The sequence below is a fragment of the Papaver somniferum genome, unplaced genomic scaffold, assembly GCF_003573695.1.
Source record: "Papaver somniferum cultivar HN1 unplaced genomic scaffold, ASM357369v1 unplaced-scaffold_80, whole genome shotgun sequence".
Classification (NCBI taxonomy): Eukaryota; Viridiplantae; Streptophyta; class Magnoliopsida; order Ranunculales; family Papaveraceae; genus Papaver; species Papaver somniferum.
Window position 1 is genome coordinate 2,686,932 of NW_020650971.1, and position 23,615 is coordinate 2,710,546.

The 23,615-nt window shown below is 37.3% G+C and overlaps 3 protein-coding genes across 4 annotated transcripts; all 3 read right to left on the minus strand.

Moving 5' to 3' along the window:
• Positions 1 to 328: 328 nt before the first annotated feature.
• Positions 329 to 3,125, minus strand: LOC113345040. 2 transcript variants are annotated; one of them, XM_026588905.1, is made up of 3 exons: positions 1,881 to 3,125; positions 1,310 to 1,767; positions 605 to 1,089 (listed from the first exon to the last, which is right to left on the minus strand). In XM_026588905.1, exons 1-3 carry the CDS (start codon positions 2,987 to 2,989, stop codon positions 1,022 to 1,024), a joined length of 1,635 nt encoding a protein of 544 aa, XP_026444690.1. In that variant the 5' UTR covers positions 2,990 to 3,125; the 3' UTR covers positions 605 to 1,021. The 2 variants fall into 2 exon arrangements, with proteins under 2 accessions (XP_026444689.1, XP_026444690.1); XM_026588904.1 differs by having other exon boundaries at positions 329 to 1,767.
• A 1,474-nt stretch (positions 3,126 to 4,599) lies between these two features.
• On the minus strand, positions 4,600 to 10,508 carry LOC113344996. The gene is made up of 6 exons (XM_026588859.1): positions 10,337 to 10,508; positions 9,951 to 10,276; positions 9,366 to 9,495; positions 5,428 to 5,474; positions 5,241 to 5,301; positions 4,600 to 4,676 (listed from the first exon to the last, which is right to left on the minus strand). Exons 1-6 carry the CDS (start codon positions 10,506 to 10,508, stop codon positions 4,600 to 4,602), a joined length of 813 nt encoding a protein of 270 aa, XP_026444644.1.
• Positions 10,509 to 17,964: 7,456 nt separating this feature from the next.
• Positions 17,965 to 21,476, minus strand: LOC113344997 (pectin acetylesterase 5-like). The gene is made up of 12 exons (XM_026588860.1): positions 21,251 to 21,476; positions 20,345 to 20,427; positions 19,792 to 19,918; positions 19,623 to 19,702; positions 19,430 to 19,525; positions 19,211 to 19,338; positions 19,059 to 19,119; positions 18,934 to 18,966; positions 18,693 to 18,770; positions 18,506 to 18,605; positions 18,196 to 18,335; positions 17,965 to 18,075 (listed from the first exon to the last, which is right to left on the minus strand). Exons 1-12 carry the CDS (start codon positions 21,474 to 21,476, stop codon positions 17,965 to 17,967), a joined length of 1,263 nt encoding a protein of 420 aa, XP_026444645.1.
• Positions 21,477 to 23,615: the final 2,139 nt, after the last annotated feature.

The following is a 23,615-nucleotide window of genomic DNA, read 5'->3' on the forward strand; positions in this document are numbered from 1 at the left end:
CTCGTTTAACTAAAAAAAGCAAGCTGTATATTGAATTGAAGGTGTAAAGAGTGAAGAAGTAATATACCTGAATGTGAGGAATCCAACTCTCAGAACCAGCAAACCTCTCTTTCAAATGATTACCCTGAATTTTCCTCAAGATAAAAGTAAAAACATGTCCAGCCCAGGCATTTATGATGCCCAAGCTGAACTCCCAAATCCTGCTGCGTAAATACAAACATCTATATGCACATAAAAGAATTGTAAAATATCAATGCTACCTCCATTCAAACTTACGAAGAAACATAAACCCATGTATGTACATACAGACCGCAAAGTCATCTAGTTCGGAAAAAAGAAAAGATCTAATCAGTATATATCTGAAAAAAAGTACCACAGTTGAAGATGACATTATAACAAGAAGGAATAATTAGATCAATCTATCGCAGGAATCTGACACCAAAGAATATGTCACCTGAAACACATGATATATATTTATAGCAAGTATGCATCTGAAATTCAACGATATAAGATATCCTAATGTAGACTAATTAAAAGGAAAAACTAATACTAGTTCAGAGAGGATTAAGCCAGACGAGCTCTTGAGATGTGGACCGTGACCAATTAGGTACAATCCAAGTACAGTTTGTCCAACTCTTCGTGTCAAAATAATCCTTGGCAGAATGCGTACTTCCAACTGAATGATAACTACCAGTCTCAAGCGAGTAGTACAAAATCCGTTCGTCATGCAATCTCGGGAAGTAGACTTTGTTTACCATGCAACTTTTCGGGGCAACAGCTGAGAGACACGATGTAAAATTGATAAATAACATATGCTTCCCCAAACTTTTGACTTTCCGCCAGATCATTTTTAAGCTATCTAACCTAAATACTGTAACAGAAAATCCAAGATTTCGCACCAATAAAAGCTCGTTTTCACATTCCACCAAGAAGCTGACATATGCAGCATTACAGTGTCCATGAGGCCTTTTGAGGACTTTCCAACTGCCCTCATTAAAAACTCCCAAAGTTCCGTTAAAATCTACGCAGTAAAAAGATCCCTTGTGAAAAACTGGTTCGTTATACGTCGGCATGAACTTCTCCACATCACTATTTTCAAAGAAATCAAATATCCAACGATCAGCTCCCCTTTGAATTATACAAATGGAAATTTCTTCTTCATTTTGTTGCGTAATGCCAAAAACTACACAGTCTGAGCAAGTTGGTAAAGAGGAGAATGTAATACCAGCAAAGCAATAACCACTTTGCAACTCCGGAAGTTGAACGGTCTCTTTTGTAAATGGATTGTAGAAGAATAAGGTAAACCTACCTTTCGACATCAACAGCCAACCACCCTTCTGACAACGAACTATTGCACCGGCTAGCAATTCAGGGAGGTTCATGAGGTACTTCTCGTTATTATGCATTGGATCTACAAAATTGTAGCGAGTAGCATTTTCTGTTGAAAACAACAGCCATGGAGTTAAATACGTGCTTCTTATAGCCCCAGAAATCTGCTTTACTATTGGAAGCTTATTTGCCTTACAGACTGCACGGAAATGTAAGAAATCCACCGGATGTAGATGACATGCAATCGAGTTCACAATGTCCTCATTAATGACCATCCAAGGTCTTGGTTCATCCAGACATTCCTTCCTTTGTTTTTTCTTCAGATTCTCATTGTCATCTTCACTTATTTTTTCTTCCGTTTCCTTCATCTTTATTGGGTAATCGTCTTGTCTGACTTTGCTTGACAAATTGTGCTTAAGTTCTCCTCCAACAGCGACACTACACATTCAAATAGATTTGTCAGTTATTCTTTAATAGAATATTCCATTCCTAATCCAGTTGGTTCCATAATAAAGGAAGAGGAAATCAATAATTACTGCAAAGGATACTACCTGATGGTTGGTTGAGGCATCATTATCCACTGCGAGGAAAACCATGAAGTTGGCAACTCTGAACAAGGCAAAATAGTCGTAGTACATTTGTCCTCTACATCAAACATGTACAAACCTTTATCTTCGGGCAATGTGTAATACAGATAACCCTTGCTAAGACCCAACTCAGCCGCCGAGCAGCAAGCATTAGTATTTTCGCCAAGAAATAGAACTGTATCACCTAAAGTATTCACTTCCTTCCAAGACATACTAGAGAAATCCAACCTCGACATATTTATTGAGACGACCAGATAATTAAGGTATCCTCTTTTATCCAAGCACACCATTTCAATCATGTATATTTCCTCATCCGACTCCAGAAAGTATGTGTTACCAACACACGAGTATCCTCCTCTATACGGAAACACAAAACGGTCAACACTGACTTCTAACCGTCTAATTCCAAGGCTAATACAATCACAATTACCACAGCGTTGTGGTAGCCTTTCAACCACAAGCTGACGATGATCATTACAGCACATTACATACAATTTACCTTTAAAGCAAATGAGCGAAGTCATGTCCCTGTCACCTACAATTCCTTTAGGAATCTCCAATATTGCCCAATTTGCATCACCAACGCGACAATACACAATCAAATTAACACATTCCAGAACAAGGAAATAAACCACTGAATCATCATTATCATTAGCACAACCATTTTTTGGCGGCGACGATAAAACACAATCGTAAATACAGAAATCATCATCATCGTATATATCGTAAAGTAAATCTTCAATATTAGGTAACTGAATATTTTTTAATGATAATGGATTCCATAAAAAACAAACCCCATGATTCAATTCGTCATCTTCATCATCACAACGAATAACTACCCATCCTTGATGAGATGGTTTCTGATAAAATGTATTACCGCCATTCAATTCAGGTATGGATTTTCTAATTGTTTTGTTATTTGGTTCAGAAATGTTATACAAAGCTTGGTTTTGATTGTTACCTTCTTCTTCGAACGGAATTACTAGCCATGGTGCTGCTGATTCTGGTAATGGGGGTGGGTGTTTCCTTTCACTGCTTTCATCCACTGCTACTGTTTCTGGTTTTTCCTCCATGATTAAGAAGTACAATCAATAAACTAATACTAAGAATCTGGTGTTTCTTCAGTTACTGGTTTAGCTTGATTTCACCAGAAGAAATGGAACCCTGAAACTGCGAATTTGGGGATTTCTTTTTTCTGCTTGAAGTTTTCTTCCCTCTGAATAAATAAATGATTAAAGAAAACCTTTATTTAGATGGGCTAGAGAAAGTCGATCCTCTCCCTAGTTAGTAAGTTCGGGAATGATTCGCGAATCATTCACGAATTTTTCCGTATCACGAATTTTCCCGTCTTATTCGCGTACGGTTGCAACTCCGAACCCAAGTCGCGTATTATTTGGCATTCCCGGATTATTCGCGAACCGTTCACGAATTTTACGTATTCCGAATGATACGTCCGCTTAATTCGCCATAAATTCTTTAGCTTTTACTTTTCAAAGACTCCACTTTTTGGGCTTTACTGCCTCCCGAACATACACGACCGAATATTAAACGTGTTGTAATTTTTATGAAACAAAAACGACTGAAGAGATTTGAAGGTGAAGGTGAGAGAGATCTCAAACTCACTAACCAAGCATCTAAACCACCATACGACGTCCTCTTGGATAACTAATGTTGTATATATTATTAATATCATCATATTAAGTTTATTTTTTCTTTAAATAACTCACACATATGCATAAAAATTGGTCTATGACCTTATAAATACAAATTATTTTTTATATATAGATACCGAATTTTCAGAACCGAACTCACATTTATAAATCGAATTATACACGTACGTATGCCGTTCCGAATTACTGACGAATCACGTCCCGTTGACCGAATTTTGGACCGAATCTGGATTTTACAAAACCGTATAATACTCGTACGTTTGCCGTTCCGTACGTTTTCCGAATCCCGAATTGCTAACTAGGATCCTCTCACCAGATGTAAAGAATATCTCTGCCCCAGTTATGGCTTAACCCCATAAATCACGAGTATTTTATTACCAAACTCAAACAAGTCAGAGTATGAAATTAGGTGACTCAGATCCCGTGTCAAGTCTGACTCGAAAACAAAACCAAACGATTTAGCATATGACTTGGATCGAGTGAGGGGCCAAGATAGATCAGACCCCGAGTCAGGAGAAAACAAACGTGCTTTAAGTCTCAATAGGTGAGGTCCATGGTTCGAATCCATGTTACAAGATTTGAGCAAGCATTATAATGAGTTAAGGCTACGCCGACTAAGGATGCTTTAGTTGAAAATTTGAAAAAACCAATTTGTATGGAGCTTGGCTATGTCTGTGTGAGAAAAAAATCAGTTAACATGAGGCTTGGCTATGTGGGGTGGTAAACTTAGTTTTCACATACACCACGTTTGTTTACTCCTGACTCATCTGATTCGTCTGAATATGACTCAGATCAACCCTGACTCATCTGAGTCGTCTGTATATGACTCATCTGGATCTGAGTGAAATCACCTGACTCTTCTGAATTTGACTCGATATGTTTGGTTGAGTCTAATCTGACTTATCTGATTCAAAAATTTGTGAGTCAATGGTTTGGTCCCATGAGCCAAGGGTATTTTGTTACCTTACTCAAACGAGTCCGAATTAGGGATTATGTATGAGCCATAGGTCGACTCAAAATAGAAAACGAATGGCTTGACTGCTGACTCGGTGCGAATCAGAAGTTGGGTCAGACCCAGATGCCGAGTAAGCTGCAAACAAACAAGGTCCTAGTTAAAAGTTGGTAGAATTTATGAGCACATATAATATAGGGAGCAAATCAGAAAAAAAAAGGGCAACCATAGTGATGATGAAGCTCACATAGTACTTCCGATCGAAAAAGAGATCCATTTTTTGGAAATAAGTCTTTTGGATATTTTCGACCGAAAAGTGATGTTAAAGGTGTAAGCCAAGTGTAGAATAATATCATGACACAGAGTGAAACTGGCAACAATATATTACATCTACAAGTTTCATTATCAAAGCTAAGAATAAGTGAATGTGATAGAAAAAGCATACCACAAAGTGGAGAATTTGGATTTTGGATTATAAGTACTGGTCCGAATTTAATATACTAATGGCCAAGGCTATAATAGCTGGCGTGCCTGTGGGTATGGTAAGTTCAGATTTGTAGATCTCCCTAAGGTGCTCATTTTAAATTTAAATACACTATAGTGTTTCAGACGGATAATTTTTTTGCTGGGTACCAGATTTTCCTTGTATTCTGATTTAACCTCATATTGCTTTAGGAAAAGAAGTCTGAATGGGTGACCTACAGTGGATCTCCTTAATGGTCATTCTGTCGAAATACCAATTCCTAGCCGCTTCTGCAATGGTCTGTTAAAAAGAGTGAGATACAAGGTTTAAAAACATAGTATGAGGATTGGCAGGTAAATTTTCGATTAAAAAAACCTTCGGTATCAGGTATTGGCTGTGGTTAATCACCTGAAAATCAAGACATACCTGTCTTGCATTAGCCAACCCTAGTGTAAGGATTAACTTTTTATCCCCTAACACAAAGAAAGAAAAAAATAAGTACAACAAACACACAAGGTTCGGCCAAAAATACTACGTTCGCCTAAAATATAACATGTTCGGCTTTAAAAATATGGTTCGCCTGATAATTATGCATTAGTGAACATCCAGGGAAATGTTCGGCTCAAATCGACCACAATCGAATAAGCCGTACCTAATACATATCAAGGTTCGGCCGAAAACCAAGAAACGACGAATAAGCCGTACCTAAGACAAACTAATGTTCGGCGGAAAATCGACCAAATGCGAATAAGTCGTACCTAAACAGATCAAGGTTCGGCCGAAAACCAAGAAATGTCGAATAAGCCGTACCTAAGACAGACTAATGTTCGGCCGAAAATCGGCCAAAGTCGAATAAGCCGCACATGAGACAGATCAAGGTTCGGCTCCAGCAACGTCGTATAAGCCGTACCTAAGAAAAATCAATGTTCGGCTCAAGAGTATGTTTACCAAATTAGACGAACTGTTCTTCTAAAGCCTAGGTTCGTCCGAGAATTTTGGGCCGAACATAAATCTGTAACCCTAATTTCAATTTCTAAATCCTATTCAATCGATTAAACATGCTCGAATCAATCAGAAAAAAGATGGGTTTGTTATAAATACCTTCTAATATACATCTGAATGCCGCCGGGGTTCGGATTTCGCTCTTCACCGGCGCTCACATCGATTAGGGCTTCCTTTGCTTGATTACTTGCTTGGTTGTAATTGATTCCAACATGCGGGTCTGGATGTAGATCTCTAGCGCAACGCTTCGTTTTAGCATTCATTTGTAGTTATAATTTTAATCGACAATTAAAAATTTTTCATCGAACGATTAATCGGGTTATGGAAATAGGGTGGGGGGGTTCAGCTGCTGCTCAAAGGGAGAAGAAGAGGGAAGAAGAAGAATTAGAGAAGAAAGAATGTTGATTGTTGTTTTCAATAGTTTTGGTTTAAGTTTTAATTTAGTCAAAGGTTATTTAAGTAATCTAATAAGTTTTAGTTTAAATTTTATACTAAAGTGGAGGGCATTTAAGTAATCTAATCCAATTAAAAGGTAACTAGTAATTTTGCAATTTTGGTATGGTTTAGACACCCCTGAGATGATATCATCATTTAGTATGCCTCAAAACAGGTTTCAAAGAAAACCCAAGAGACACAACCTCCTCAAAGCCCAAAAAGCCCATTACAGATACCCAAAGGTAGAGAGCCCATAAGAAACTCATGAGATGAAAACCCTAATTAAATCATTATCTTCACCAACCTCTGCCGCCTACAGCCGTTTGCACCACCACTGTCAACCATAGCAAACCTCACTTGATTTGTACCCTGATTATCATCAGAAACCTGCACCGTTGCCGATTTAGAACTGAAGATGGAAAATCATCAGAAACCAACTCCTTTGTTCGTTAAGAGCTGAAGATTATGAGATGGGTGTACAAAGAAATGTTTGAAGGAGATTTGATTTAGGTTAAAATTAAGTGGTTTTTATGTACCAATTCTGATTAATGAAGATGATTACGGGGTTTCAGATAATATATGGACGAGGTAAAGAAGTGGTAGGTAAATGTACCACCATTCTTCAAACTAAGATGAGGTGAGATGAGACTTGGGAAAAAGAAAAGGGGACCTTCTTCAATCCAGGGAAGAAGAGAGATACAGGAGAGAGAAGTCAAGTATCATGACTACCTGATTCTCTACAACAACCCGGGGATTTCCAACAAACAACTAAAGACTACATTAAACTAAAACGGATGTCTTGCTCGGATCTAGTCCGATTAGACTAAATCCGAACAAGAAAGTAACGGCGGTTGGTTTTGTTTTTTGGGTAGTAGTGTTTTTAGAGAGGAGAGAGGGGAGAGAGAGAAAAATTTTAGGTCTACCTACTTAACCTGATTGGTTGAATAGTCAATATATGTTCCTGAGCCTGTAACCATTTGTGCTTATAAATTCGTCTTTCCTTATATAATTTCTGAATTAAAATTTTAAAACATGATGAAATGTCACGTTAGAAGAGCATACGATTTCCCGATAGAAGCATTAGAGAATATGCATGAAACCGGACTCCCTAGAGGTCCTGAGCGAGTGGCGGAACCCGGGGGTAGGCTACACCTGTACTTTTCAAGGGAGATCATCCGACCACATGCATAGTTTTTCAACTGTAGCTATAAAAGCAAAATATTTCTGCTTGCGTTTTGTACTTTTGTTTGGAGAGAGTTTGGAAACGAAGGAGTTCCTGCACTTTTCAAGGGATGGTGTACCAAAACTTGCATTAACATCTGGGATCAAATTTAGCTTCTGAAACTTACGACCCGAATACTATCAAATTAAACTAACAGGCACGTTGACAGTTGACATTTGGCAATACTGAGAAGGAAAGACCAACTGAGTAATGGCGGCATATCTGGTGTTTCAGTTGATAGCAAGCTGTATTTGGTTTGTACATCTAGTTTTGGCAACGTCCTCGTTGGTTTCCATGGTTTGGAGGTTATAGCTTAGGTGTGATATGAATCTTGAAAATTCTAGCTTCTGCGCATAATTTAAAGGATGCAGCTCCCAAATGTGTGTTCCCTTTCAAACATGCAGGTACCTTTACAGCAAGGCAGAATAGTCATATATAGTATTCCATTTTCAAACTTTGATCTTTGGGCAATGTGTAATACCGATAGATATAACCCTGCCTAAGACCCAACTCAGCCGCCGAGCATCAAGCATTAGTTAAGAAAATGTTCTCCATTTCTAGACTGATTAGTTTTTGCTCATTGAGCTACTACATCCCGGGCAGCCTCATTTCCGCCGCAGTTAACAGAAACAAATATATTTGAACTTAGAAATTAGGGATTCAATATCTGTATATATAAATAATAATTAAAAAAAAAAAAAAGAATGGTTAGAGTAAGTAGTTATTCTGGGAAATTCCTCGCACCTAGACCAAACTGAACTGAAGAGAAAAGATCAGGAAGGTTCGAACACGACATCTTTCCACTTCAACATGAATTTTTTCAGCGACACCCCTTTGAAAGCAGGCTGAAGGTACAACCAATAAACAGTGGTGAATTTGATTTTTTCCATGAGCTTAGGAATCGTCCGCGACTTGTTTTTGAATAGTCGGTTGTTTCTTTCTTTCCACACGGTCCAAATGATTGCAGCTGGAAGAGCTTTCACCACAAAAGCTTTTCTTGACCTACTGTTAGGTCTAGGCCAAGAGTTAAGAGCAATGTGGATCGAAGGGGGCAACATCCATATGATCTTAAACTCAGCTTTGAAAAACTTCCATATATGACTGGCTATGTCGCACTGGAGGAGAAGATGCGTGGAGGTTTCTTCATCATTGATGCACATATAACAATGATTAGCCCACGGTCTCCGCTTTTGCTTACATAACTTGTCTTGAGTAAGGACCTTGTCTTTATAGGCCACCCAGAGAAAGAAGCTTACTTTCGAGGGCCACAACTTTGACCAAACTCTCTTGGGGTGGACAATAGTTGCATTTGTAGGAGGTGGATTGCTCTCGGAAACAGCCAGTTATAGCACCTCTTGACTGAAAAAGGACCCTCCGAGTTGTTGCACATCCATTGCCTACAATCGGCACCATTATTGTTATTGGGATAAACATTGTTGGTCTCCAGCAAAAATAATATCCCGCGATGTCTCTAATGACATGATCTTGCACTCTCCTTGATATACCCAAGTCCCAGTAGTTATTTTGGTTATTGTAAACCTGAGCAATTGAGCTTGACTTTGTAGTTGAAGCCTGAAAAGCATTTGGAAATTGATCTGCCAGTGTCGTTTTTCCCACCTAAATATCTGTCCAAAACTGATCCTAATGCCGTTGCCCACCACAAATTTGCAATTAGAATTAAAGTTCGTAGTGAGATTGTAAATACATCTCCAAATGCTGCACCCGTAAACTTGCTTAGGAGGCTTAGAATTCCACTCGAACTTAGCCAAACCATACTTTTCTGCAATGAGATTCTTCCACAGAGGGTCATCTTCTTCTCCAAATTTCCAAAGCCACTTCATTAAGAGAGCCAAGTTCATCAGATGAAGATTTTTGATGCCTAACCCGCCACTTATTTTGGGTTTAACAGTTTCATAAAAATCAACCAAATGATATTTTTTAGCGTCACCGTCATCTCACAAAAAGTTACGAATGATTCTTTCTAGCTGTTTGATAATGCTCATAGGGGCCATGAAGATGGAAAAATAATAAATAGGCAAGGCTGATAGGACTGACTTGATAAGCTCGAGCTTTCCTCCACGCGACAGATTTATTGATTTCCAAGCTGGTAATCTAGCTTCAAACATTTCCACCACTTGTATCCATTTATTCTTACCTCTGTAAGGTTCACCTAGAGGAAGACCAAGGTATGTTGAAGGCAGGACTTGAGTTTGCATCCGATTGAAGCTGCTAGCAAATCTAAATTGGTAACATCTCCAACAACCATCAAACAAGTTTTATGGAAGTTTACCTTGAGACCTGAAATAGCTTCAAACCAAATTAAAATATTGCGCAAGTGAGAGATGCAATGTTGGTCATTTGTGATAAAAACAAGAGTGTCGTCAGCAAATTGGAGATGTGTAATCTTGGAACCACCAGGAGTAATTTCGGAACCTTGAAGCCATCCAATTTGCGCCGCTTTCTCAAACTTAAGATTAAGGGATTCGGCAATTATGAGAAAGAGAAACCGTCCGTTCGACGACCCATTAACGAGGACAGAGAAGTTGACGTGCGATATTGCAGCTTCAATCCACTTTCTCCAGAGAATTCCAAAACCCATTCTTTGAAGCATGTAATCTATGAAAGACCAAGCCACATTGTCGTAAGCTTTTTAGAAATCGATTTTGCATAAAATACCTGAAGAATGTTCCCGCCGGGCAGAATCTATGCACTCATTGGCAATAATTACACTATCCATAATTTGTCTGCCTTCCACATAAGCAGATTGTTGAAAGCTTACTATCTTGGGTAAGACAACTTTGAGTCTGGTGGAGATGACTTTAGAGATGATCTTGTTGATGCTACTCATTAGACTGATGGGTCGAAAACCGATGATGTAAGTCTCCAGTCGATCACCTTGTTGGTTTACAATTCTTCCATAACATTCAAAATATCCGCTTTCATAAAATCCCAAGACTTGGTAATAACAAGAATAGGCATCCCATCTGGACCCGGAGCTTTACATTGGCCTAACTCTTGTGCACTTCCTCTTCCGTGAATCTAGCTTCCAGATTGTTTGCATCCAAGGAGGAGATAGAGGGAAAAATAAGGCCGTCCAGTTGAGGTCTTGAGAAAGAATCTTCTTCAAACAAACACTTGTAGTACGACATCAATTCCTTTATAATAGTTTCTTTATCGCTGGTCATTGCGCCATTTATCACTACAAGAAAAGTTGGATTAAGCGACCAGGCATTTTTGGTTGGAAAAGCCCATATTGAGTCGCTCTATCCCTTAAAGCGACTTAATTTGGCTCTCGCTCTGGAGTTGCAAAAGGTGGGATTTCAACAAGTCTAGAGCAGCTAGGCAATCGCTTTAGTAATCAAGCAACTATCATGTAGCGTCTTTTTTCTTAATTGTTTCATGGCTAGACCGACCTTCTTAGAGCAAGTAAAATAGTGATCGCTTTATAGCTAGACCACCCAAAATACAGCAAGTGAAACGCTGATCACTCCATAGATACACCAACGATCATAGAGCAAGTAAAACGCCGATCGCTTCATAGATAGACCAACCATAATAATAGAGCAACTGAAATACCTGAAGTTGGTTGCTTACGTTTTTGAGCTACCAACTTTTTGCCGGCTACATCTGTTGTTCTGGTGCCGGAAATATCTGGCCGATTTCGATTTAGATATCCCAAATTTAAATTTAAATTACATTAAAATTGATACTAAAACAAATTATGAACCAAAATAAAAACTGAATCAAGTTTTTTTATATCACATAGATCAATTTACATCATTTCTTAAAAGAAAGACAATCTTTACAGGAACAAAAAGATTAAAAATACAAACTAATCTTTCTTTAAAAATGATGATTACAATTTCCTTAATTTTGAAATAAAAAATGAACACTCCTTCAACTTTGTAGCCCAAGCTCATAATAAGAGATTCATACTGCCATCATTTTTGTGTTTAAGTTCCTCTCTGATCATTCATCATTGGGATCTTGATGGAGTACTCACACTCTAATAACATCATGAAAGGAATCAAAAGCACCGTGAGGGATTAGGCTGTAGCATGAGGAAGTGATTCACATGATTATAGTCAGGAGATGGTGGATATATTTAGAATACACATAGAACTGCATATTTCAATAATTTGGAGGAGATCCAAACAGTAAACAAGGCGTACCATCTAAAAAATGAGGGCGAGAGTACATAACATAACTCTCATTGTCTGACAAATACATGGTGTCAAATTGACCCTGTATGAAAACTATAACCATGAATGTCAGCAAAACCATCAACAACATATCATAAAATGTAAAAACTGAAACGAGGTACGTGCTTTCAGGGAAATTTCTTGCATAATTGATGACGAGTGGACATTGTATATCTCACCTGTTGTATACGTTGACATACATTATCCCCCCTGATCATAAAGTCATCTGTTGTAAGCAGTGTAAACAACCAATCTGATTTAAACAATGAACCAACATATAAAACAATCTCATTCATCTATATAAACAATCACATCATACAGTAGTTCCATGGCCTTGTAAATTTAATTTTATCAATAACAACTAACAGTGGAGATGTGTAAGCTTATTTACCCATGGGGAAGGAAGAATGCGAGCCCCAACTGAGCAAGCTTATCACTGGTTTTTATTCCAGATTTCTTAGCGAATGGGTCCTCGTAATAAGCATTGTGGCGAACATTCTACAACAAAAAACTTATTGCAAACAATCTTCAGGTAAAGAAGAATACTGAACACGCAGACAATGCAGTAATTCCTAAAAGTATACAAACTCGGCATAATATTTAGCTAAATGCCAACATTACCTGCATAATATCTTTCACCCTTTCCCGTGGCCGCCCACATGTAACCTTCAAAAGACAGTTATTGACATTCATCGAGTCTTTTCGAGTACCTCTGACCCTCCACAATTTTACAAAACCTGCATCGAAAAATATTATAGCACTTAAATGAAATGCATAAAAACTCCAAAGCTACAGAAAAAAGCTTGAGCATGTATCAACCTCCATGGAAATATGATTTGGCCTTTGTTGATTTCTAACTTGCAAACAGGGAAAATGTGTTCATTGAATAGAAAACCCATAAGTCTGCTCATACTTCCTCCATGAGTTACTTCAACCTTCACACCTCTAAGGGCCTTCTTGATATGCAGTCCAAAACCCTCACGCGAAGACCCTAATCCAGTGGGTTAATCCCAAGCTGAACTAAGCATGGTACTGGTACATAAAGCCATATTACAATGCTATTAGAAACAAAAAACAATCTCATAAGAACTAACGTAAGGAAGTAGTAGTAACAGAAATAGTGAAATACTAAATGTACCTTTGTTCATTGATATTACCACCCATCCAAAGTAATGGAAAGAAGCTTCCACCATTGTTTACACTCCCACCACCAGTGCTGAGTGATGTGAAGGTTGATATCTTTGAGGATGATGAAGGCAACACTAAATGGAGACTAAATTAACGGACAATTTCCAACTGATTTGAGTCATTTCGGCTTATGCACTGCTCCTATTACTTAAATCCTTCCGTTATGTTAAGGATTTGGGAATTGTTCCTCCCTTAGAAAACTATATTCTGGACATTTGTTGCAGATTCCTATTGAGAACTAATTTGCCATGTTCCTGCAATTAACCACTTGCATAAATTAGCAAACCAACACAAGGTAATTGAGAAAATGTAAGGTAATTGCGACTTAAATTTCAACTCATCAGAATTGCAAAACACTTCTACCTGGCAGAGAATAGTGCAAGGGATCACCTCGCCAAGACTTTGTGATAATCCCCTTCTAGCTCATCCCAACGTAAACACTATGAAAGAAACAAAAATGAATAAGTGACTACGAATGAAAGACTAAACCATATTCAATTCACCAAAACTTTAACAGCTTTACCCTCATCTCTCATGCTAACAATACAGAGAAAGACCTACTATAATCAACCATATTATCAAGGCTACTGTAATCCAACTATATTATCAAAGAACTTCCTTCAAGTTACTGAATGAATTACACTATAATCACTCCAAAATAATTATTTCTCAGAGGAATACTAACAAACACATAATAAGCATGGAACAAAATGTTTATCAAACAATCAAAATGAGATGCTTAAAGCCTCAGACAAGTATTACTAAAAAATCAGAGAAAAAAAATCCCTAAAAACATTGATTTCTAAACACAGCTACCAACCGTTAGATTGGCAATGATTTTATTTCCATAAATTTGGTTCGTTGGATTAGAATAATTACCATAAAACCATTTTAACACACAATTTCTATGTGTTTATTTCTTATACGATCAAATTGAAGTGGTTCTAACTCCAAATTTAGCAGGCTATATCATAGAAACTCGTAAAGATGGATTTCATGTGTCAATTCTAAATTGAAATGTGTTTATACCTTATTTGATTTAAAACTATCATACAGATCAAGGAGAGTGTTTTTTCTTTGTGCTTTCTCTTGGTGCTTCCGATTGTATTTCGACTAGGCGCTTAGGTCATGAAGTAATTTCGACAAGTCGTACAGGTCATGAAGTAGCTTTAGTTCACACTGGTAGACTCAGGTTATAAGATTACTAGATATGGACCATATAATTCCGAATGGGTTCAGATTTCAAACTTAGTATGATACATCATCAAAATCGATAATATGAAACTTAGGTGTCGATTCGAACTTCAAATATGGTATAACGGCATACAACAAACTATGAACCAAAAATCTCCGAGAGGGTTCTGGCTTCAAACTTAGCATGATACATCATCGAAATCAATAAATATGAAGCCCATTGTCGATTCGAACTTCAAACAACCCTTTTCTGGCGACTTCGAGAAATAAAGTGCCTTTGAGCTCAAAATATGTCCTGGAGGGAGTATTGTAGTCAAAAACTTCGTCAGAACAATGAATCCGATCATTTAAAGGTTGATTCCATCTGATATTCTCTGAAACCTTAAACAACCCTTTTCTGGCGACTTCGAGAAAGAAGTGGCAACGAGCTCGAAACCTGACTGGGAGTTGACTACTATAAGTCGGAAACTTCGTAATAATGATAATACAACCATTCAGAGGTAAGATTTCATGGAATATTCTCTGAAACCTTAAACAAACCCTTTCCTGGAGACTTCAAGAAAGAAAGTGGCTACGAGCTCGAAACCTGGATGGGAGTTGACTACTATAAGTCGGAACTTCGTAATAACGATGATCCAAATATTCATATATATAGGTAAGATTCAACGACATACAAACCACGAACTGTCAGTGTCTGAAGTGGTTTTTAACTCCATTTTTGCAGGATTTATCATAGAACTCGTAAAGATGAGCTCATGTGTCACTTCTAGCTTCAACTGTATTCGAGAGATAATAGGGAAAGGGAAGTTATGTGTAAGGAAGGGTTTTCTTGTAGTAGTGGTTTTGCGGTTGATTACAAAGAGGAGAAGTGAGTTAAATCTCTGTATACCGAAGATTTGATTTGCAATAGGTTTTTCGCCATGGATGGAGGTGGTGGTGGTGCTGTGAAAGAAGAAAAGAGGTGGGTTGAAGACAATACAATGAGTTTTTCGCTTCTTTAGATTAGATCTCTGCGGATTTGAGAGAGTAAAGTGAAGGATGGTCATACGGATTAGGATATCTTTGGACAGTAGGGATTTAGTTAGGGCTTGTCATACGGATCAAGGAAAGTGTGTTTTCTTTATTTTTTCTTTGTGCTTTCTCTTTGTGTTTTTGTGCTTTCTCTGTGTGTTTCCGGTTTGAATTTCGACTAGTCACATAGGTCATGAAGTAATTGATACTATTCATTATCGATAAATATGAAGGTCAGTATCGATTTGAACTTCAAATTTGGTATAACGGCATAGAAAGTATGAACCACGATGGTCCGGGAGGGTTCTGGCTTCAAACTTAGCATGATACATCATATTTATCGATAAATATGAAGCTCAATATCGATTCGAACTTCAAATTCGGTATAACGACATAGAAACTATGAACCACGAAGATTCAGGAGGGTTCTGACTTCAAACTTAGCATGATACATCATCAAAATCGATAAATATGAAGCTTTATGCCGACTCGAACTTCAAATTTGGTATAACGACAACGAAACTAAGAACCAAAAATCTCTAGGAGGGTTATGACTTCAAACTTATAAGGATACATCATTGAAATAGATAAATATGAATCTCAATGTCGATTCGTACTTCAAATGTGGTATAATGGCATACAAACTATGAACCACGAAGCTTCAGGAGGGTTCTGACTTCAAACTTAGCATGATACATCATCGAAATCATTAAGTATGAAGCTCAATGTCCATTCGAACTTCAAATTCGGTATAAGACACTATCATACTACTTGAATCAGCTTTGTCATTGATACCACCGCCCCTTTTTTCAAATTCGGTATAACACACTATCATACTACCGAACTTCAAATTCGGTATAAAAAACTATCATACTTAATTTAACTTGTTATCCATCAATCTTACCCAATATCGTTGGACCTCATTCAGTTTCTCTTAGATAGATTGGTTTATCTAGTTATCCATTATTTTAACTGAATGTCCATCGACCTTTGTGTATTTCACCCTTAATATATCAATGTTATCCAATTCGCTCGACCTTAATCAATTTCTCTTACATAAATTGGTTTATCCAGTTATTCATTATTTTAACTGAATGTTCATCGGTAGTTCACCGAGGATGGGAACTACTGACAGTAAATCGGGAGAATTGACCAAGTTCCACCGATTTTTTGAAAAAAATGAATTAATGATATAATTTTAAAATTTTCAAGGTTTTGATAAAACACATATATCAATTTCATGTTAAATCATAGGAATCAGATTTTTCCTATTCATTCTTTTCTCTGTCCCAAATTTTTTTAATCACGAAATTAGGATATAAATAGTATTTAAGATCATACAAAATTGTGCTAATTACAAAACGAACAAGGAATACAATTTTTCAAATTTATCTGGCCAATAGAAAGCCAAGAGCTAGGTAATGATTGGAACAAATTCGGTAATTACCTTCGGTTTTCAATTAGATAGAATTTCGAGTAATGTATTAGAAATGGACGGGAATGAACAAGTGAATTATTATAGTAGAAAATATGTAGAACATATAAATTTTGGATTGAATACTACGAATGTGTATAAATCAATTGAATGAAAATGATTAGCAAAATAAGAAAGAATGGGAAACCCACCTCGTAAAATTACTATAGAACTTCTATTGGAAACCCACCTCGTAAAATTTCTACAAATCAAAATTAAACATCTCAATATCAAACATCAAACACTAGATTGGTGATCGCTTGCCTTTCCCATTATTAGAATCATCCACTTTCTTTTTCTGAATTGGTGGTCGCTATACCTTGGTTGCTGAGACAGGTTTTCAGCAGCCAAACATATTTTGAATTGCTGATACATGGTAGCTTGAAGTAAATAACTACTAACCTACTATTACACTCGCTATGTAGTACTGGGAAAAATTCTGGAGCAACCCACAAATTTAATTAGTAGCTATGATTTAATGGGAGCATGTTAATAACAGCCAAAGTTTTTGGTAATTGCAAACATGGTTGCTTAACTATTAAAGCGACCAAAATTTTGAGATCTTGCTAAGATTTTGGTCGTTTAAACCAAGTTTTCTTGTAGTGTATGTACAGTTGTGAGAAATATTTGCTCCTTTGCTTTGCAGAAGCATATTTGTGAAAAAAGACATATGGTTGTTTGATCGGCGCCAGCAGCATATATTTCACGCTATAGCCAAAATTGAAGGTGGTTCTTTCGTATATGAACAATTGAGTTTCGTGATGGACCCAAGGTTACAAGATGATCTATTACTGAGCTTTTGGATTTAATTTCTCCGTCATATTTTGGCATGTGAAAGCGTTTGGTTAAAGTTGATAAAATTTTATATCGATCTTACTATTGGATTAGAATTCCCATGGTGCCATGATAGTGTTATCTGTATTTGATATGTATTCTGGGAATGGACAGAGTATAAACATCTTTGTTGAAGGTGCAAGTTATGGAACTTGTAAGGAAGAACATACAACACAATAACTGGAATACTTAAAAGTATTGTTTCTATTATAGGAAACAACACAAGAATAAAAGGAAATCTTTATTTATCTTTTTGCTTTTTTAAAAATGAAAAAACTCTTTCGGTCGCGCCCCCTGCTGATGGATGTTGTGTATTTAACCTCATCATGCTTTGTGTAACGTCGCCCAGATCTAACTTCACCACCAAACTTATATTCTAGTAATCCTCCAAGTTATCCCGATTATTCCCACACTTTATTACTACAAGTAGGATTGCAAGGATATCGGCAATTGTTGATATACTGTACCCTCTTTCTATTGAAATACCAATCCCCTACTGCTTCAGCAATGGTCTGTAAGGAAAATCAAGAAGGTTAAAAACATAGCATGGTCTTGGTTCATCAATGCCGCCATTTATTGATAGGTTAACCTCCAATGAGACAGTGTGCAAAGTTAACTGTCAAGGCGTTTACCTTATTGTTGATCCTTGGAGAATGCAAATGCCATTTGTCGCTATCCGTCTGGCAATGAGCAAAGCATGAATCTATGAACATTCCTATATTTTTGTTCCGCTTATATTTGCTCAGTACTTTTAACATGGAATCTCGGAATGCTGTACACAAACAAGAAAATGGATGAGAAATCAAGATGGAAAGAATATATTGCGCGCCATCTCTCATATTTGGTTATTGTAATCATTCTCACTCTTTATTCCAATAGTCTAAAACCTAATACACTAAAACCATATGTAAAATAGACAATCGAGGGGTTATTAGTTTATACCATGTAATTTATAGAGCTGACTTGGGCTACATTGTGCAATGTCCTTTGTACATTTCGCCCAATAATCGTATGCCGAAGGTGGAAGCAAAACATTTTCTATCTGAGTAATCAAACCGAAAAAATGAGATGTGTTTTGGAAATGCAAGTTTGCAAATAAATGGGCATTAATATGTTATGGTTTCTTTACCTGCAACGCATCATAAGAAGGATTTACGAGGAAAACTGGCGTCTTTATGTTCTTGACAAAATTTTGGGGAAATAAACACTGGGACTGGGATATAGCAATTCAAAAGACATAAGGTTTACATGTTAGGTAAATTTTTTGTGGCAGCTAATAGCACAAAATATATTTAGTATGCTTCAAAAATATATATATATATAGTAAAGAGGCAACGAACCAGGCTTCCTGTAAATGGTTTCAGTTCCGCGACACACGCTTTGTTCAAACTAGCCACCATACCCTGCGGTAGAGGTTGATGTGAATCACACAAAATATTGGATATGTAACAAAAAAATTGTAAGAATACGAGTTGGCATCAAGTTAAAAGCAAACCTGGAATTTTACTACACCATGAAAGAAAGAACGTATGGTACGGCCACCGGATATATCTTTCCTTTAGTGTCAAAAACGAGAGCATCATAAGTTAATTACATGTAGAGATGAAAAAGATACGAAGATCAAACATAATTGTTTCTTATACATACTCGTCGATGAAAAACCCTGCATCTGAGAGACATTTCACATTAACTTTTCCAGGAGTAAAAAGTTCTGCAAAACTATCACAATGTATGAGTGTCGCCAATCCACCAGCAGAGCAACCTGTAAGAAAAGCCTGCATGATCCGTATCGTTAAAATCTATAGAATTTAAATGCTTATAAAACAAACAAATAAATAAATAAAAATACATGTCTTCAAGACGGACCTGTTTAGCATTGTATATCCCTAACTCCATGAGTTCGACCATAACTGCATCCCAGATGAGCTGTCCTCTGAAGAAGAGTTTTCCTGTTGTATTATACTACGCAAGAAAACACCGACAGAACCGAAAGTATTAGTACTGTTAGGAATACGTGAATATCTACTGGAACAATGGACATAGTTTTGAATGTAACTACCTCATATTCGCCGGTGCGAGTCCCAGAAAAAAAAGCACCGTCACAATAGCGCACCTTTACTTTGTTCCAGTTATAGAAATCTACATAAGAGAAAACGTATTCAAGTGTAAGAGACAAAACCGGACTCTTGAACTCAAAATGAATGGCAAGTATGAAAGCAATGTTTTACCTGGATTTTTCGACTTGTTGCTACTCAAAATTCCGCCAAAACCTGTTTTCTCCATGAACTTCGATGATCCAATCGGACTCTGCTTACGTTCAGAACATGACTTCATTGTATTGCACAAGCCACCACCCTGCAAAAGAAAAGAAAACGAAGCGGTCGTGAATGTTCAAACACCACAAATAGCAAATTTCTCCGTAAAAACTTGTACAGTAAAATATGAGTTGCACTATTCTAATACGCTGAGGCAGTTTAAGCTTTCCACATGGGAGGGATACTCTTTACGAATTTTTTTTCTTTTCTTTTTTTTTTCTTTTGAAATAGTAGACATTAAGAAATAGTTTTTCGACTCATGAAAACAAAAAAGTCAGAAATTAAGAATAGAACAAAGTTTGGATATCTTTCTGCTTATAATTTCTGGGATTGACTTTGTTTATGGTATGTAAACACCGTCCTTGATAGATGTCACAGAAGGATTATTGGTTCCACATTGACGCAGTGCTTAAAAGGAAATGAAATCCATAAAGATTGCATAAAGGAATAATAGATTTATGCATACCTCAAGGTGAATAAGCCAATTATCAGTACCAGAACCAAAGCCCCTGCTGAAATGAAACGCCGGTGCACTTCCATCTAGACAAACTATCTCCCAGACATCCAAAGATCAATTAAAATAAATAGTAAACAAACAACCAAAAGTTCAAGTTACTCCAAAATGCACAGTTTTATTGCTTCGTTAATCATTTTGAGATATAGATCCTCCATTTTGACATGTATTACCTTTTTTTCTTTTTTTTATTCTGTTGGTTATTTTGGCACAGGATCTTAAATTGAGTCTAATTATTAAGCAATTGCGAGACAGCAGTAACAATTTTGTAAATCTTATCAAAAGAGCAGATTTTAGATATAGTTAAAATTAAAATACACAAAATTGGTTAAAAAGACCAAAATCAATAATTTCTGGGTGAAAAGGATATTTAGATTTTGATACTGTTTAAATTGACAAAAATGTAAGAATAGTCAGAATGTAAACAGTTTCAATATGTGTATTATTTTTTAAAATACTTTTTCTTATTTTTAATTTACATCAGGATGTATCCAGTTTCATCCTTACTATTTTTTAAGTTTAAGTCAGGATGAATCCAGTTTCATCCTTATTATTTTTTTAGTGTCCATTTGACCCATACTAATTTTTCTCGTCCATTTGAACCATGTTTTAAAAATATTTGGACAAATAACCCATTTTCTGATTAAAATAAGATAAATTTGTTTCTTAATCGGTAGTCTAGATGTTCTAATGTGTTGTTTGACAAAAATAATTATGGTTGGTTAATAAAAAATGTGTGGCTTGATTTTCATGGGGTAAGAAAAATTAAACAATCGAATATGAGAAGCACTTAAAAATCGACAAATTAACTTAAATATTATTTTCCAAAAAAAAAAAAGAAAAACAATTTGCCATTACCTGCTCCTATTTCTGAAGCACCACGCAACAGAGTTAAATCAATTTTAATAGGATCGTCGCTCGGTAGAGAGTACTGCGCATTGGCAGTCTTTGTTGTAAAGATGATGCCAATGACAACCAAGAGTGTCATACCATTTTTTATATAATCATTTGGTCTTCGATATGTGAAACAACCTCGACTCCCCTCTGCTTTTTGGACCTTTTGGTAAATCTCCAATTTTTCCATTTCAAGGTTATTTGAATGAAATTCAAAACAGGGATTTTACTACTATCCTTTTTTGAAAATGATAGCACCAAATCTTTGTTTTTAAAATATATTGAGCAAGAGAATTAGATTTATATGGAGAAAATTTAACTGACTAATACAGCTAGTTCCATAATTCACAAAGAAAAAAGTGCTATTTTTAGTGAAATAGTTTTTTAACAACTTGTATTAGCTGTAACTAAACAACATGATGTAAGAATGTGATGCACCCAAATAAGATACTCAAACAACCGCCAACGAGGTGAATCTATTTTTGTACTTGACATGCATGCATGTTTATCTGGTTGGTTATTGGTTAATATGTTAATGGTATGATTGTTCCCGTAAGAGCAAACTTGTGGCTGGGTCGTGGATTCTGGTGCCCTTTTCCAGTCAAGCAGAGTTAACGACACATACTTGATTAGTATTGATGACTCAGAGTTGTCCACGTGTAAGGTGTGAGATGGGCTTAAAATGAACGGAATAAAATAATAAACGTGCGTGGTTTGGATCATTATTTGTCATTCAAATTCAGGTACACCGTCAACCGGGATTAGAACCACCAACTGCGCGCTGGATCAGTTAATGGACGATAATCCAACGGAGCGAACTTAGTTTCAGAGTTCAACAGTCAACAGATCGAGTGAATGGTGCGTAATATAGAAACGTTCGTGAACCGGGATCTTGTTAGTAGTAACCTTGATATATTTGCATTTTTTCTGAGTCGATTATTTGTGTACACCTAGCACCCATTATTACTCTACATCTTCATTGTTGAGTTCTATTATATTTATATCCATTGCATCCATTTTCATTTACAGATGATGCAAGGAAAGGCGATGCTGATATTGGTTTGTGACAGGGAGGTGAAACACAGGATAAAGACAGAATTCTTTGTCATGGAAAACAAGAAGAACACTGCTTCTTCTTTCTCCGAAAATTGAGGTTAACGTTGACCTTGTCCACAAACGTTCAATGGCCCAAACCTTAAGCGGATTAATAACCCAAACACATAACTATACCAAAATTGACCACCCAAACCCTAATTTGGTGAGAAATTTTTCCAGGGGACGTTTTTTGAAGGGCCATGGGAGACAAATGACATGTTGACACATGTCTTTAATTCCCATGAAATATAAAAGAAGTGTAGTCCCCCATGCCCCTTCAAAAAACGCCTCCATTAAAAGATTTCTCTAATTTGCTCTTCCCGCAAATATGTGTTGATGGTAGTTTTTAGCTTAGGGTCAAAATCGTAAAACCTTAGTCTGACATGACGTCATTCCGTAAGGAAACGAAGCCGTGAATACCAATATCCCCACTAGCACATTTATTGAGCCGTTCAATATGTTTACGTGAAATTTACCCAGACTCGCGGATGCGGCAACCATCCCATATACGCTATAAATTTCGGCGCATTGCCAATGCAAGACTCACTGGGTACCTTTATATATATACACATACTACGTTCCGCGGCAGAACCCTTAGTATTGGCTGGCATCATCTCCGCTCATGCCAGCCATGCCAGCCACGCCACCGTGCCAAAGGTATGCACCAGCCATGCTAGCCACGCCACTGTGCCAAAGGTATGCACCAGCCACGCCACTGTGCCAAAGGCATGCTAGCCATGCCAGCCACGCCACCGTGCCAAAGCCATGCACGAGCCATGCCAAGCCACGCCGCTATTCCACGGTTTGTGCCAAAACCTAATTTGGCCACGCCAAAGGCATGCACGAGCCATGTCGGCCATGCCACTGGCTGCCGAACGGAAGGTATCCACGATCTACGACCCTTCCTCCTGAGATGCAGATCTCAGCCGTACAAGTTTGCCACCAAACTTGCGGCAACTTTTGGCCACGCTAAAGGCATGCACGAGACATTCCGTCCATGCCACCATGCCACTGACCGCCAAACGGAAGGTATCCACGATCAACGGCTACCCTTCCTCCTGAGATGCAGATCTCAGCCTTACAAGTTGGCCACCAAACTTGTGGCAACTTTTGGCCGCAATTCCGAATTCCACGGTTTGTGTCAAACCTAATTTGGCCATGCCAAAGGCATGCACGAGCCATGTCGGCCATGCCACTGTCCGCAAAACGGAAGGTAGCCACGATCAACGGCTAC